Source organism: Pithys albifrons, chromosome 3, assembly GCF_047495875.1.
Source record: "Pithys albifrons albifrons isolate INPA30051 chromosome 3, PitAlb_v1, whole genome shotgun sequence".
In the NCBI taxonomy this organism is placed as follows: Eukaryota; Metazoa; Chordata; class Aves; order Passeriformes; family Thamnophilidae; genus Pithys; species Pithys albifrons.
In genome coordinates, this window is record NC_092460.1 from 21853963 (window position 1) to 21869599 (window position 15637).

Consider the following 15637-nt stretch of genomic DNA (forward strand, 5'->3'; position numbering starts at 1 on the left):
TTTAAAGTATGATCATACCTAGAGTGGCCATAGGAGAGGCACAGGGTGCCCAGAGAAGCTGTGGCTGCCCCATCCCTGGAGGTGTCCAAGGCCAGGTTGGATGGGGCTTGGAGCAGCCTGGGCTGGTGGAAAGGGAGGGGAACAAGGCAATCTTTGAGGTCCCTTCCAACCTAAACCATTCTGGAATTCTTTGTAAAGGAACCCTTGGCTCAGATCCATTCTGTGTTACAGGTAGATCTTGACCTCAAAAAATAAAAAGATTTTTCCCAAAACCCAGGATTATTCCTTGACTAACTTTTAAGCAAAATAATATTGTATCTTAAATAATAGTAGAGAATTTATAGTCAACATTTTACAAATATAATCAGAATGAAATGAGTTTTCTATTTGTATAAATGGACTGACAGTACAGGGCTTCTTTTACTACATAGTATGTGATGATGGCAATTTTCCTTTAGTTTGATAAGTAGGCCATGATATCATAGCAAATTATGTCATCCCACCCCTGAAGGATGGAGGGGGCAGGATGAAATTGTGCCCACTCCCTGGTTGTGTTCTGATACAGCTGCCACTTCCTAATAAGAAACAGAGAAGTTCATTTATTACTGATTCCTTCAATTTGTTATTGACACAGTAGAAGTAACACTTGGGCAATTTTTCATTTCTGTCTGGCTGAGGAAATCTGGAATGAACAACTAATGCCTGTTTTCTCCTAAAGTACAAGAAAAGGAAGAGGACTGGGGATGAGCCACTCTGTTGAGCTGTGAAATATCTAAACAAGGCAGGAAGTCTGACTGCAGGCAGATTTATGATCAGCTCCACCTCTGCTCCCTGGGAATCCCAATTTTGTAGTGGACTTCTAATTCTGGAGAGGCTTTTTGTACTGTGGTGGTCAGGGGCTTGTTAATTCTTACTGTGAGCATCAACAGCATAGTGGTCACTAATCAATGTCACTGTTTCAGAGTCCCCAGAGACCTGCACTCAAACCCACTGGGGCTCCTGAGCTATGCTGCACAGGGATTGTCCACACAGCTTTTCCCAAAGGTTTCTAATTGTAATGGAACAGGAGTCTACTCTTTGCTTGGACTGCCTGCTCTGTGCATTACCTTCTGGCAGCCTACAGAGTTCAGTTTTTTATTTGTGTCAATCTTATTTCCTCTCCTTTGTGGCAAATGGATGGTAACAGGGAGGATTCTCCACAGCAATAGCTCCTCCGTTGCCTACTTGATGCTTTGCTGCAATTCTTTTCTCCCTGGTTCTCATCTGGCATTGCATTTACTTCTCCTAAAAACTGCTTCCAGTTTACCTGATACAGTAAGAGTACGGATCCTGAACAACCCCATACCATCATGTAGAAAATTCAGAATTAGAACAGTAGTTCACAAAATAGATGAGCTTTCAGGGATTTTAAATTCCAGTGCCTCCATATGTACTATGTGCTTTCAAAGGGAGGGTGTCTATGGCTGAAATACCATAGTAATAGAACCATCCAGTTTATAGTCACAGCACTTTAGGTGACTGTTTTATAAGGTGGCAAAATGTTACTTGACTTTAGAGGCAGCGGTTTGCTAAATAGTTGCTTGAATGATAGGGCTTGAATGAAACATTGACATGCCAGAATCAAAATATAATTTGTTTCTGCAAAGTTTTTGTCTCCAGAATTTCTACTAGAGATCTATGGAAACTGCTCTCTTTGATTCACTGCCAGTACACTTATTATTTTCCTTCTTAGTGACAATTCCTCTTTTCATGCTGTGCATATTGAAAATAGAAGACTTTTCTGACATCAGATCACTTTCTTTGATTTGAATACCAGTGATCTTTCAATTGAAAGACGAGTTGTGGGGACAAAGGCATTTTAGTTTGATTTCCTGGTGGTAACATGGTGTCACTTCAGGCACTGAGGTCATCTCCAGCCTTGTCTTGATTTCAGGGAACTGGTTTCTGCAGGTGCAGACTCTGGAGCTGCTGTTGGTGGCAGTGGAAGGCACAGGGCTGTCAGCACACCCAGTTCTGCCCCAGAGCCCATGAGCATCATCAGTGGGAACAGAGGTGGCCCAGCAACTCTACTCTTTACTGAACTTAGTTTATAAATGAGTTTAACCCCCTGCTTTGGGTAAAGGACTCACAGTTAAGATGCATTTGCCTCTCTCTGGGTACCTGGCACACTAATAAATTAAAGCTCTATTCTTTTTATCCTCTTGAGCTTTTAGATTTCTTTAATGCCTTTGTATCTAAAAAAATACAAAGCACGTCAGATTCTCCCTTGAGTTGGGGATATAAAACCTTACCCCAGACAGACAGAATAGTACACCTACTTTTAGCAGGTACAAGGCAGTGGAAAATGTGGCTCAACATCTCCAAAGTGTGTTTGTGTTTGTTGGGAGCAGCAGCTGGTTGAGAATGAGGTTCCTGCTTTTCTTGATGCCAGGAGGCTGGGCTGGGCTGTCCCAGTGGTGACAGGAGCTCCTGCCTGGCTGAGCCCCCACTTTATCTGGAAATTGTGCTTTCTGAAAACCAAACAGAGCAGAGAAAGTACATCTGCTGCTTGTTTATTGATTTAGGACTCTTCCTGCCTGTTTCTGGGAAAGAAAAATGAATAAAAGGCTACCTTCATTATTTCACTTTTAATTTCCCTTCTCCAAAGTAAGCAGAGCAAAATTAGATTTAGTCTGATGCATATTCCACAAATAAATTACATGGAACTAGAGTGGTTAACTGAACTTTGCTTGGGGATTATTGGAAAGATAAATATTTAAACACTGAACTTGAGGTAAGTCATGTTTATGTAACATCTGGGGGTTTTGTCACTTCTTCTCCACCCCCTCTCTTTTTCCCTGTTGTGGCTTTTCTAGTCAGCTCAGACATGAGCACATTAAAGCAGGGGGAACACAACCTTCAAAAAACTGTGTTGTCTGTATTGTTGCCAGCAGAGGGTTTTCTTACACTTTTAACTGACAATCTTTGCCTAGTTCTATTTTTATTGACAGCTTTGATTATATTTTACTCTACATCTAGGTTAGAAGAACTCATAGTAAATTTAGAAGAACTCAAATTATATCTCTTGGAAACAAATGAGGTTGGGCTGAACTCTGAGCATTGTTCAAAAACATTTAAATAGCAGTAGAACTTAGAAACCTCTGGGCACCATAGTGTGTGAAGCTTAAAGTTTCAGGTTCAGAGTGAAGAAATTGCAGGATGTCACTCTACTAACTAAACTTCTAAACTCCAGAAAATTGGTGCAATAGGAGAGGTATTTCCCTTACACATGGAAAAGTGCAAACAATAATACAGCTGGGGACTGTGCTGGCTACCTCTAAAGCCACACACTGGGGAACTGAATTACCTGCACTGCACCTTATCCAAGACAACAATAGTGCCTGGAGGTGTTGAGGAAGAAGTTTATCAAACTAGAATATTCCCTTCTACAGTAAAAGGCATGTTAAGCACATTCATGAAATCTTTAGGTAGCCAGATGCTAAAGATTGATACAACAAAGTGAGACTTGTCTTTTTAATGTCATGTTAAAAGGAATATTCAATTTTAAAAGGTTGATAGAGATGAAGCGTTTAGAAGTCATGATAGTAATTACCCTTGCTATGGGGACATTGACAAGAGAATTCTGAAATGAACTGGCTTTTTAAATGTTCGTACTCATCTAGATGTGCCTCTAACTGTAAGCCAGCTCTGTGGTTACCAGCTAACTTGCAAGCAATTTATACTCTCTAGAGGATGTGTCCAGAAAGTAAAGACCTGAAATGTTTATAGTTGTCAGGATTTTGAAAATGGGTTTTTGTTTTTCAAAGTTGTGCTGGTTTAAAGGTAAACTGGCAGGAGAAATGAACTCAACACAAAAGAGATTATAAGTCTGAGTTACAATTTAATAACAAGATTACAAGAAATGCAATGGCACAAAGAGAAATTGGGTTTAACCCACAAACCCCAGCAGTCTAACCCAGCCCCCTGGGGCAAAAACACAGTGGGGTTTGGTGGCCCCTGTGCTGAGCCCCACGTGGTTCCTCCGAGGCCAAAGCAAAAGGAGGTGAAAAACCTGTTGGTGCAGATGATGGCACAGTCTGGTGGAGAGTGGTGGTCTCCTCCTGTCCAGGTTCTGCTCCCCCTCTGGATCCCATGAGTGGTTCCCCAAGTCCCCAAACCCCAAGATTCTCTCCCCTCAAGTGCAGGTGGGAGCCCCCAGTCCCTCCCCCAGGGCAGGGAGTTCCACACTGGGGGATCTGACTCTGGGAGTCAGGGGGGATTTTGGAATCGTTGCTGGCCCATGAGCAGAGTTGAGCCCTCAGGTGGGTGTGGAGGTGCCAAGGACTCCCTGCAGGGGAGTTCTCCCAGCTCCTCTGCCAGGCTTCTTTCCCAGCCAGCTCCCAGCCTGAGGGCTCAGGTGTGCCCTGGGCAGCTGCTGCCAATGGTCCATTGGTACCAGTTGCTGGGCAATGTGACAGAGGGTTTAGAATGCCCAGCTTTGGTCACACCCACACAGGGATAAACTGGCCCCACCTGCTGAACTGGGATAAAAGTGAACCCAGTTGAGTGTCTGGGTTTCACAGCCAGATAAAATAAAAAAGGATGTGCTTTTAGTGAGTATTCATGGTGGGTTTGTGTAGAGATCTCTAGACAGTGTTGGCATCTGTGGAAATGTCCTACAGTGCCAATATCCAACAGCATTCCCAGGTATATATGAACGGGGTTGTGGTTGTACTTATTGACCCTCACAGGACTGGCTGTACACAGCTCTGGGATTTCCAAGCTGGGCTGGAATCACACAACTCCTTCAAAAATTATTGTGGAAAAACTATGTCACATCCTGCAACTGAGAGACTCCATTAGAGGGGAGGGAATCATTAAGGAGGATTTCAAACTGAGAGCCTCAGGTTTGGCTCGAGCTTAGAGAGAAGAATAAACTGAGGAGGCAGAAGTGTGTTTGTAAGGAGAGATGTCAAATCTCTGATCACTGCACAGATCCTCAGACTCAGCCTCCATTCACTAAAGCCGCTCTGCTGGCAGCTGCCTCAACTGACAGTGTGTTTTGTTTCCCTGTAAAACACCAGTGAAGTTTATTTTGTCAGGTTCACTGGGAGGACACGACTCTGGTGGATGTGTTCAAGTAACAGGATTTTTTTCCTCCTGCTGCTGCTGTGCTGGAACTGCATGCACAGAACCCAAATTTCAGTTCAAAGGAAATGGGTTCAGGAAGGAGAAAAGCATTAGGAATTTCTTAATAAGTACTGTGACACAGGAGTCATTTTACTTCCATTTTTCATAAACGGGTCACTGCAAATACTGGCAGCAGTAGAATGTGAAAACAGGGCACTTCTTCATGGGCATAACATTAATTGATGAGCTTTATAATTTTGTTAATTTGACTGCTCAGGTGTCAGAACTGTAACATCTCTTTCAATACATTCCTTTTCACAGAGCAGTTCTTAGTTTGCTCATTGGTTTAGTTTGTTGGTTGGTTTACTGGGTTTTTTTTCCTGACAGTTCCAAACTGGAGACCTCAGCAGCACTGGGCTGGGTGGCTGCCCCCTGTCCTGTACTGTGTGCTGAGGGGCACAAATGTTGGTGTGAACAATCTTAGGGAATACTTTGACAAACTGTGCTTCGACAACAATTCAGGCAGAAGAATATGAATCCCTTTTCTCAAAAGGAACAACTCCTCTGCCAGCTTGAGACAGATTAGGCAGGAGCAAACTGTATGGTTTATCTTCAGCTATTTTTTCTTCATTTTTGGCTGGCAAAGTGTTCTTAGTTTTGAACCTTCATGATGTTCTGAATCTTCTTCTCTGCATGTCCAGAGCAGAATGACGAGCTCTCCAGCCTCTTTGTGTCCACATAGTCCTCTGGGAGTCACATTTCACTGCTTATCTCATGTGTCAGCAGCAGTTCTTACCATCCTTCCTTGCTCTTTTTGAGCACCTGTATTATTTGATCAGTGTCTTTGTTTAACTGTTTTAATTTGGCAAATATTTCTTATCTTCTGGCAAAACCAAAGATCAGTAATTGCAGTGCTTTCTAAAGGTGATTGAATTTGCTGCATGTCCTTGTTCCTCCTGTGTAATTATTAATGTGTGGGAACAGAACAGAAGATAAGCCATACCTAAATCTTGTACAAAAAAAGTATGTAGCATAAGGTCTTGACATTTGAGAAAAGCAGTCCAAAGTTATTTTGCAGATTTCAGGCATTTAAAATAGGTTTGACCAATAGCTAATGAATCTTTGAACCTAATTTTTGTTTGAATCCAATTTGAAAAATTTCCTCCAACATGGAAAAGGAATGTTTGATGTAATAACATCAACATTGGAGTGAAAATCCAAAGCCTTTCAAGCTTTAATGAGTATGATTTGATCACTTGCTTCTCTCAGCCCCAGCAGTTTCCAAAAGCTTAGTGGTCTCATGCTTGGTAAGCCCACAGATGTCATGACCTGATTCTGGGAGACTTAATGCCATGAGGGACTTACTGCTGTGCCCCTTGGCAGCAAACTGAGCTGGGAATGCACTCTGTGCTGCTCTGGCTTTCCTTGGCAACCTCAGAATACTGGGTCAAATCCTCCCTGTAATTCCAGCAGCAGAACTCCTGGTTCAGGTAGGTCCTTGTCTGTAAATCTAAATAGCTTAATTGTAGCTGTAATGACTTTGCAAGTTCCCTGTATGGGAAACAAAAAGAACAAATTGAAAATTGGAGGAATAAAGAATATCCTGAGTTACAGAATATTCCTGTTATTCCAGGATAGTTCCTGTCTTTGCTCTTATCAAACTAATATGATTAGATGTGGTGAAAATTGACTGGTGAACCCACAACTTGTGAGAGCTGTTCAGTGGCTTCTGTCTGTGCTGCTTTCAATAATTTCAAAGAAAGAGCAACTCTGCAGTTGCTGCTGCTGGTGGTTTGAAAGGATGAATCTTGGACAGGGGCCCCCAGTTTGCCCATGGAGATGGTGGAGTCCACATCTCAGGCTCTTCAGCAGCTCTGCCAGTGCAGCCCCTTTGGAGCCAGTTCCCAGTTGCTGTGTTCCTATTGCAAGGGCATGGACAAACCCCCAGATCCATTCATTTTAGAGAAATTGTTCCTGCAACTACAACAATTAACTTCAAAGGTGTTGATCTAAAAAAAGTATTAGGCCCATTACAGAATCAGTTTTGAGGATATTCATGCAACACCATTAAAAGATTTATTTTCAACTAGACTGCCTTGAAAGTGGTAAAATAAATGGTAGTTAAATAAAACAAAGTCATAGCAAAGAGTTAAGCAGCAGACAAATGAGATCCTGAGTGAAATATAGCCATACATATTCAGAGAGGGAAAAGGTAGACATGTTATTAATAACATGATTTTTCAGACAATATATTACTGTCACTTTTTAAACCCTTAAGTTTTGTCGTATTTCCATACACTTCTAGTATTTAATCCCTTATTCTTCTGTGTCCTTGAGCCCTCCCACAGTGCAACTAACCAAGACAGCATTACACTTCTAACACTTAGGGAAGTGCTTGGCCTGGTGTTAAAACATTGCTGCTGCACTCATTGCAGCTCCTGTCACCTGGGAGCAAATCCCTACTTTGGAGGTGTAACAACCATTAGATTGTTCAGCCATTTTAATTCACACTATTAGTATTTGACAGAAACCACTAAAACACGTCAGTTCAATAAAGCCACTTTCATGATAAATATTTATCAGTTTGAAACTTAGGAATTGACTCCTGTTACCCACATTTTAAAAGGATTCCTCATCAAACCAATTTCCTGTTTGCTCTCCTCAGCGATGTGTCTCCAAGTTCCCAGATCAGAGTAGCACCTACCACCAGCAGTACTTACTTCTACTCACTGAGCTGTGCAACTCATCCCAAGCGAATGTTCTGCTGAAATGAGACATCACAGTTACATAAAATAACAGTATGACAAGTTAAAGGGAGATAAATAGATGTGTGTAGACTGAATCCGTCTTTGCAATTTTTGAGCTGATAAAACCTTTGAATACTCAGTGATGTTACTTGGATTAATCACATTGTATCAGCAAATATCAGTATGTACCTCAACTGTTTGTATTTGTGTTCCTATGTGACAGTTTTTTCTGTTGCTACCAACATTTATTATCAATCCAATCATATTCATATCTAACTACAGGGAATTTTATTCTGTGTTTGCCAAGTATTGTTTTCTCTCTAATTAATGATAGTTTATTACATTGCTGTTTAAGTTAGAAGCCCTGTTTATACTATTCATTTTTAGTTCTGCCATATTTCATGTAGATGACATGTATGTGCAAGGTTTCATGCAGTGTAGACATTTCCATCTCTCATATTTATGACCTTACCAAATTTCTTAGTTTCTCTTGTTGGTCTTTGGGTTTTTCTCCTTAGTTTTTAATTGCCACAGTAGAATTTTTTGTAAAATGGCCTTTCCTCCTCAATGATACATTTCAAAGCAAACGCATAATGAGTCCTGTTAGTATCCACTCTGTTGAAAGTGAATCCACTGATAGATCTTCTTTCAAGGTGTCTCCTTATCAAGGAATTATACTGTAAATTAAAGGGAAACCATGTAGCCAGTAAGCTTTCACTATTACTACCACACATATATAATATGATATATATATATTTATTGTATTGTATGGACAGACTTCAGAACGCAGCTTTGGGCAGGGCTCTACCCACGTGCCCGAGCCCTTCCAGACTGCACAGGGGATTGTTCAGGTGAGGCTCAGCGTGAGCAGAACTGGCCCCACCGTTTCAGTCCTGAGGTCCATCTGCCATGGCCGAGCCAGCTTGGACAGTGAGAGGGAAGTCCTCGGGACGGTCACAGCCCCCGGTACTGACCGGGCTGGCCCTGCTGAGCATCCGAGATCTGACGGGATGGGATGGCAGGGAGGGCTTGAACTGCCAGGGGATGGTCCCACTGAGACTGGAACTCAGGACCTTGGGATTCAGAGTCCAGAGTTCTCCATTACACCACAGGACCACACGTATATATGTATGTGTGTATATCTATATATCTATATATCTATATATCTATATATCTATATATCTATATCTATATATATAACTACAACTTCATCAGCCCTGGGTTCATGGGTGTGTCACAGGGATAGAGAGCAACAAGGGAAGTTCTGGGATAACTTCATTTTCCTGCCATTCCATGCTGCCTGGTGTTCTCTCTGGAATTGGAAGTGCAGCATTCAGCAATTTTTCCAGCTGCCACCTCTGCCCTCAGCCTGTGCTGGGATGTCCCTCACAGGATCCTGGGATGTGCTGCCCCTCACAGGACCCTGGGATGTGCTGTCCCTCACAGGGTCCTGGGATGTGCTGTCCCTCACAGGATCCTGGGATGTGCTGTCCCTCACAGAACCCTGGGATGTGCTGTCCCTCACAGGATCCTGGGATGTGCTGTCCCTCACAGGTCCCTGGGATGTGCTGTCCCTCACAGGATCCTGGGATGTGCTGTACCTCACAGGTCCCTGAGATGTGCTGTCCCTCACAGGATCCCGGGATGTGCTGTCCCTCACAGGATCCTGGGATGTGCTGTCCCTCACAGAGCCCTGGGATGTGCTGTCCCTCACAGGATCCTGGGATATGCTGTCCCTCACAGGATCTTGGGATATGCTGTCTCTCACAGGATGCAGGGATATGCTGTCCCTCACAGGTCCCTGGGATGTGCTGCCCCTCACACAATCCCTGGGATGTGCTGTCCCTCACAGGATCCCAGGATGTGCTGTCCCTCACACAATCCCTGGGATATGCTGTCCTTCACACAATCCCTGGGATATGCTGTCCCTCACAGGATCCTGGGATGTGCTGCCCCTCACAGGATCCTGGGATGTGCTGCCCCTCACAGAGCCCTGGGATGTGCTGTCCCTCACAGAATCCTGGGATGTGCTGTCCCTCACAGAGCCCTGGGATGTGCTGTCCCTCACAGAATCTTGGGATGGGGCTCCAGGGAAATGATGGCAGTGCATTTTGCTGAGGGAGAAAGCATAGTTTATTTTCCTTTTAAAGAAAAAAAGTTGAGTTGGGGTTTCTTCATGTGGCCCAGAGAGGATTCCAGAGCCTTGGGATCACAGGAAGATTTGTGGTCCTCTTAATTACAGCAGTGCCATTTCAACCCCAGTTCAGTGGTTTGGAGTTCAGTCACAGAAATGTGGTGCTGCCCTGACAAATCTTGAGTCAGGCAAGGATTTGTTCCCACTCCTACCCCCAAAAATTGAAAAAAAACCCAAAGCCTAGCTTTGAAATCAGAAAGCAATCCACAAGTGACTCTGCTGTGTTCCTACAGTTTGGTAAGAACTTGATTCTTAAATTGATGTAAAGGTGACTTTTACTGTAAAAGGCTTTTGCAAATGCTTTGGCTATTCTGAAATGAACAAATTTTTTTTCATGCTTTAATTAGTCAGATTGAAACAGAACTTTAAAAAGCAATTCAATGTATTTTGGATTTAAAGACCAAGGCTTGAAGTGGTGCATAAACAAGAGTTAAATGAGGGGTGTTCAGAGTTTTCAGTTATCAATTCCTACAATATTAACCAAAATACCCAGAATTTCTCCAAAAAGTACAAGTTCCCTTTCCACAGGCACAGAAATGTGGCAGCTGCAGTTACATGTGTGATACAAAGAGCTGAGAGATGGTTTGAGGATGCTCTGCTTGCCTGTGAGCCTGGATTTCAAGTCTCAAGGATGTCCTGACAGAAGATACATAGAGGAGATCCGAACACTTGGAATAAATGAACCAGGAAAACTGCACATCTGTAAATCAAATCTGGTTTTCTCCTCCAAGCACACACCAGCCTTCGTTTTGGGTGTGATGTAGAAATCAGTGAGGGACCTCCCTGGCCTGTGTTGTGCTGCTTACAACTGTGGGACCCTGTGGTTCCCTCAGGCTTTGAAAACTCTGCTGTGATGAAAGGGCAGATCCAAAGACTCCTCCTGTTCCTTCTGATGAGGCAGAGCAGAAACTGAGGTTCTGTCAAAAACCAAGGAACTTGGTTCCATTTGCTCAGATGCCCTTTATATATATATTTATATATAATATTGCATAGAAAAGTCAGAGAAAGTCCATTTAAAAAAGGAAAGAGATCCATGTCTTGTGCTGGAATGTGAGGGTCAGTGGTGGGGAATATGCACCTTGCAGTGACTGCCCACTTGTTCTCGTGCAGTTCCAGTGGTTTCAAGGCATGCATCCCTAAATCACATTGAAATCACACTGAAAACAAACATTTAAAATATAGGTAAAGGGTATGTGAATTGTAATCAGCTTTATAACTTAAAGAGAGGTTTTGGGCATTACCACACCCCAATCCTGTTGGTGATTTCAGTGTCACTAGTTGCTATTCCACGATGTTTTCCATATTAACATCTGTGTGTTTGTGCACAGTTTTCCATATTAACATCTGTGTGTTTGTGCACAGGGAGATAAGTGTAAATCTCTTGCCAACCCTTTTTAAGTATTTGGAAAACTGACATCTCATGAAACCTCTAATAATTCTTTGTTCATTTTCTATAGCATCAGCTTTGCCTTTGGTTGCATTTACTGCATTGAAATGTGGTTCTAAATGAAGGATTTGGAGCCTGTAACACTGTCCTGTTGCTGCTTCCCAATTAAATTATATGTTGAAGGTGTTCAGCTTTTTATTTCTAGTTCTAATCCTCTTCTACTAACTCTGTGTGTTTCTGGTTGGTGGATAGAGGTTCAAAATAGGTACATTTTAGGTGGAAGAAAAAGAAATGCCAGCTGTGTCCATGACTGGGAGATCTGAAACTTCTTTAAATGAATGATGGGAGTAAAACTGGTCATTCACAGACCTTTTGAGAGACAGAACCAGTGCCATTGCATGGAATAAAGGGTTTTCATATGCCTTTGTGTATTTGATTTCCTACTCAATAGCTGAATTATTCCTTGCATTCCATGTTGGAGGCTTCCCCAGAAAACTTGGATGCTCTGTATCAGAAGCAGGATTTGCCTTTAAAGCATGTTTTGTGGTGAATTAGACATCATTGCTTTCATAAGTGGTCACAAAATGTATTTATAACCATGCTAAATAATGGAAATCAAGGGGGAAAGGGTTTAATTTGACATTTTTAATCATTATTGCCTTGAAGAGTGTGAGTTTGTGGGTCACATAACACAGTAGAAAACCATGAAATAGGAAACAGCAGAAACTCAGTGAAAAGTGAAGTCAAAAGAAAGACTTCCAGAAAAAAGGAATACACCAGTTGGCTGCGTTGGGAGTGAGAGCCCCCAGAAAACACACGTGGGAAGTCCTCAAAGCACAGAGATGATCAACAGTTCGAGTAACCACATGGCAAGAACAGCTTTGGTCTCATTATTGTTATACTGAAATAATTGCCCTAAATGCTGTTGCTTAATTCTTTACCTGCTGGTTGCTCTCTCTAACATGTGTGTTTTGTTTCCCCCTCAGCTAACAATGCCAACCTTTCCTGTTGTTGTGAAGATTGGACATGCTCACTCAGGCATGGGAAAGGTGCAGATGCTACTTGTTGCATGTCAGGAGCCTGAGTGTCTGTCTGAAACACTGTGCATGTTCCTTCCTTCCTTCCCCGGGTACTTTACCTTGGAACTGTCCAGGTCCTGCCCCAGATCCCGCCCTTGCCAACCTCTGCCTGTGTGTTGGTCAAGAAAGCATCTCTCTTGGGGAAGATGGGAACATGTCCCATGTAATGCACACTGAGGCCTCTGCAGCTGATGCACTGCCCACACAGGACGTTCTTTGGAACATGCTGAGATGCTTTCTTGAGGCAAAACCTCCTTTATTCATTTAGTTGACTGCACTGCAACTCTTTGAGAGCCAAGGTGTGTTGCACAAATCCAGCTTTTTGGACCTGGGAATATGGGAAGGTTTTGCCTTGGGTCTTTAATTAGTTTCAGCTTGATACTGAACTTTTAAAAATGTATTCTCTGTGATTGTTTTATACCACTTTTTAACTACTGCTTTCTTTCTCCAAAGTAATTGCATTTCAGTGGTGAGTACAGTTGTTTTGGTATCACTTATCTCACAGTGCTGGGTCCATGAGATGTGATTTAAATCCCACTCTCACTGGTGTCAGGGAGAATTTCTAGTCGTTCCAGGGGAACTTCACTCACTGAAAACACTTCAGTGCTTTAAGTGTTTTAAATTTTAAAACAAATCCTCAGAGAATGGTTACATTGATCATCTTGAATCTCCAAAAGCTCCATGAACGTGATATTTGCCACTAGCAAAAGAAATAGAAAACTGATTTAAGTTGTTCTCTATGTTATCTTCTTTTGTCTGTGACTGGTTTTCTTTATTTCATAGCTAGGAAGCCAGTAGAAATCCAGCAGCCAATTTATTTGAGAGCAGAATTAGCCACTAATTTAACTGCAGTTTCTGTGGGTTGCATATGTGAAGTGTTATAATGTTCATGCTGTACTTTCAATATGCACGTCTTATTTATAGAACAAGGAACTAATGGACAAAAACATTCTGCATATCAAATGTCCAGAAATAAATCTAGGGGGATTTTTTTAAACCTTGAAATTAAAATGCCAGTGGTCCCAATTACATGGGTACAGGCCAGCAAGTTTTCAGATCAAGTTGAAACCAGGCCCTGTGTCTGGTTTTGTGACTCTCAAATGGCAAATTACTCTGTATCTTTGTCCATCTGACATCTGGAGTAAACACTTAGACTTTAGTACTTTTAAATGCCTTTTGATATGCAAGTTTCACCTCCTGAAGGCCTTCAGGTTCCATTTAGGTACCAGGTGACAGTAAAAGCAAACAAGACCCTGGGCTTGCAAAGAGTTGAAAATTCTCCTAATATGAGATGCCATGAGAAACAGTAATCCCTGCCTCCTCTCCCCACCACTCTGCCATGTCCTCTGGAGCACTGTGGTGGAGTTCTCCCATTTCCCACCAGCCCTAAGGCTTCTCTTCTGAGTGGCTTTTCCTCCTGTTTCACCAGCTTTGGGTTAACCACAGAGATGTGCTCTCTCTGTCCAAAAGTGATGTCTCTGTCCTCTCTCTGTCCACTGAAGTCTCCTCCCTTTCCCTCTAGATCAATATTCCCCACTCCTCCACCTTCTTCTTATTTTAAGATGTTAAAATTAATGGGTTTTTACCACTTAGCACCACCTTAGCACAGTGTTCCACAACTAGGAACCTCCATTCCTTGTATAGAAGGAAAAATACTTGTATAGAAGTGGGAAAAATGAGAATAGTGGTTGTGCTGATCTGAGCCCACCCTCTGTGCTCCATGTGAATGTGTCCTCAGCAGGGTGTGGTGGCCCTTCTGCTCCTCCCCGTGGGAGAGGTTGATGTGGTGATGTGACAGCACTTGGGGGGCTCCAGACACATTCAGGCACATGAGCACTTTACACAAGCAGCAGGAATTCCATATAAATTAGAGGTGCACATCACACCTTCGAACATCCCAGCACCTGCAGATGTATAATTGACAACCACCACTTCAAAAAAAAATTAAAGCAAAATAAAATTCTACTGTCTGCAAATTTCTTTCTATAGATGAACAGGTAATATTTTGCCTAGAAAAAAGAGGTACTTCAATGCAAGAATGTTATAGAATCTAGAAATCATAAAAATACACAATGCTTTTTTTTAATAAAATGCTGCTCTCAAAAAACATACTACTCATGAATGCCATTTGCAGCTGAAGTTTTCAGTTTGATTCCTAATCCCTCTTTCTTCTTTCGTACATGCTGTTGTCTTGGGGCTGCTGACTGCAGATCAAGGTAGACAACCACTACGATTTCCAGGATATAGCCAGCGTGGTGGCCCTCACCCAGACCTACGCCACCACCGAGCCCTTCATAGACTCCAAATATGACATCAGGATCCAAAAGATAGGCAGTAACTACAAAGCATACATGTGAGCCAAAACCTTATATTCTTTCATGCTTTGTTTCAAGATTGATAAGCACCAATAAGTTAAGAGTGTTGGATGAACTTCTGAGCTGTGGTGACTCCATTGTCACCTCTCTGGAAAGAGTGTTTAAGATTTGTTAGATTTATAAAGGCTTTTTTTTAGTTGATTGTGACTAGGGAGAGGAGAATGGGACAACAGATGAGCCTGCCAGAGTGTTTTTCCTGCTAACCTGTGCTTCTTATTTTCATTTTAAAAAAGGAGCAGTTGAAAGGGGATTTGGTTTTGCAGGGAACTTGTTAAATCAGATTCCATTGTATCCTTTCACCAACTTAGGATCAAGTTTTCTTCTCCCTCTAAGGATAGTTGGTGTCATTCTTTCACACAAATCAGAGTTGCCACACTTTAATGGAACAAAGGCCTCTGCTTTTAACATAACACATATAAGAACAATTCCAATCTTGCAGAGACCTTCTCAAAGATGGATGAAAGTCTCTTCTAATTTTAGAATCCAGGTGTTTGTAAAGGTCATGACTATTTGAGAGGATGTTTCAGCTTCACAGACAACATTAAGCTGGAGCAGCAAAACAGGTTATCAAGTAGCAGTTGAGCTATGACAATTGTGTTTATATTAATTTTTACTCATCAATTTTTAATTATCAAGCAATGTTCTCTGAGGTACATGCATTTCATTGCGGGTTTAAGACAAGTTAGATCATCTCATGTCTTAGTTCCCTCATGCTTATAATTCTTGGGCAGGAAAAGTATAACAAA

General features: G+C 42.2%; 1 protein-coding gene across 1 annotated transcript in view; it reads left to right on the plus strand.

Annotated features, from left to right (window-relative positions):
- Window positions 1-15637, plus strand: part of SYN2 (synapsin II) — a 172061-nt gene that overhangs the window by 115412 nt on the left and 41012 nt on the right. Inside the window, exons 6-7 of the mRNA XM_071550948.1 lie at window positions 12424-12486; window positions 14727-14869. Coding sequence (XP_071407049.1) covers window positions 12424-12486; window positions 14727-14869 — 206 coding nt within the window. The remainder of the gene's footprint in view (window positions 1-12423; window positions 12487-14726; window positions 14870-15637) is intronic.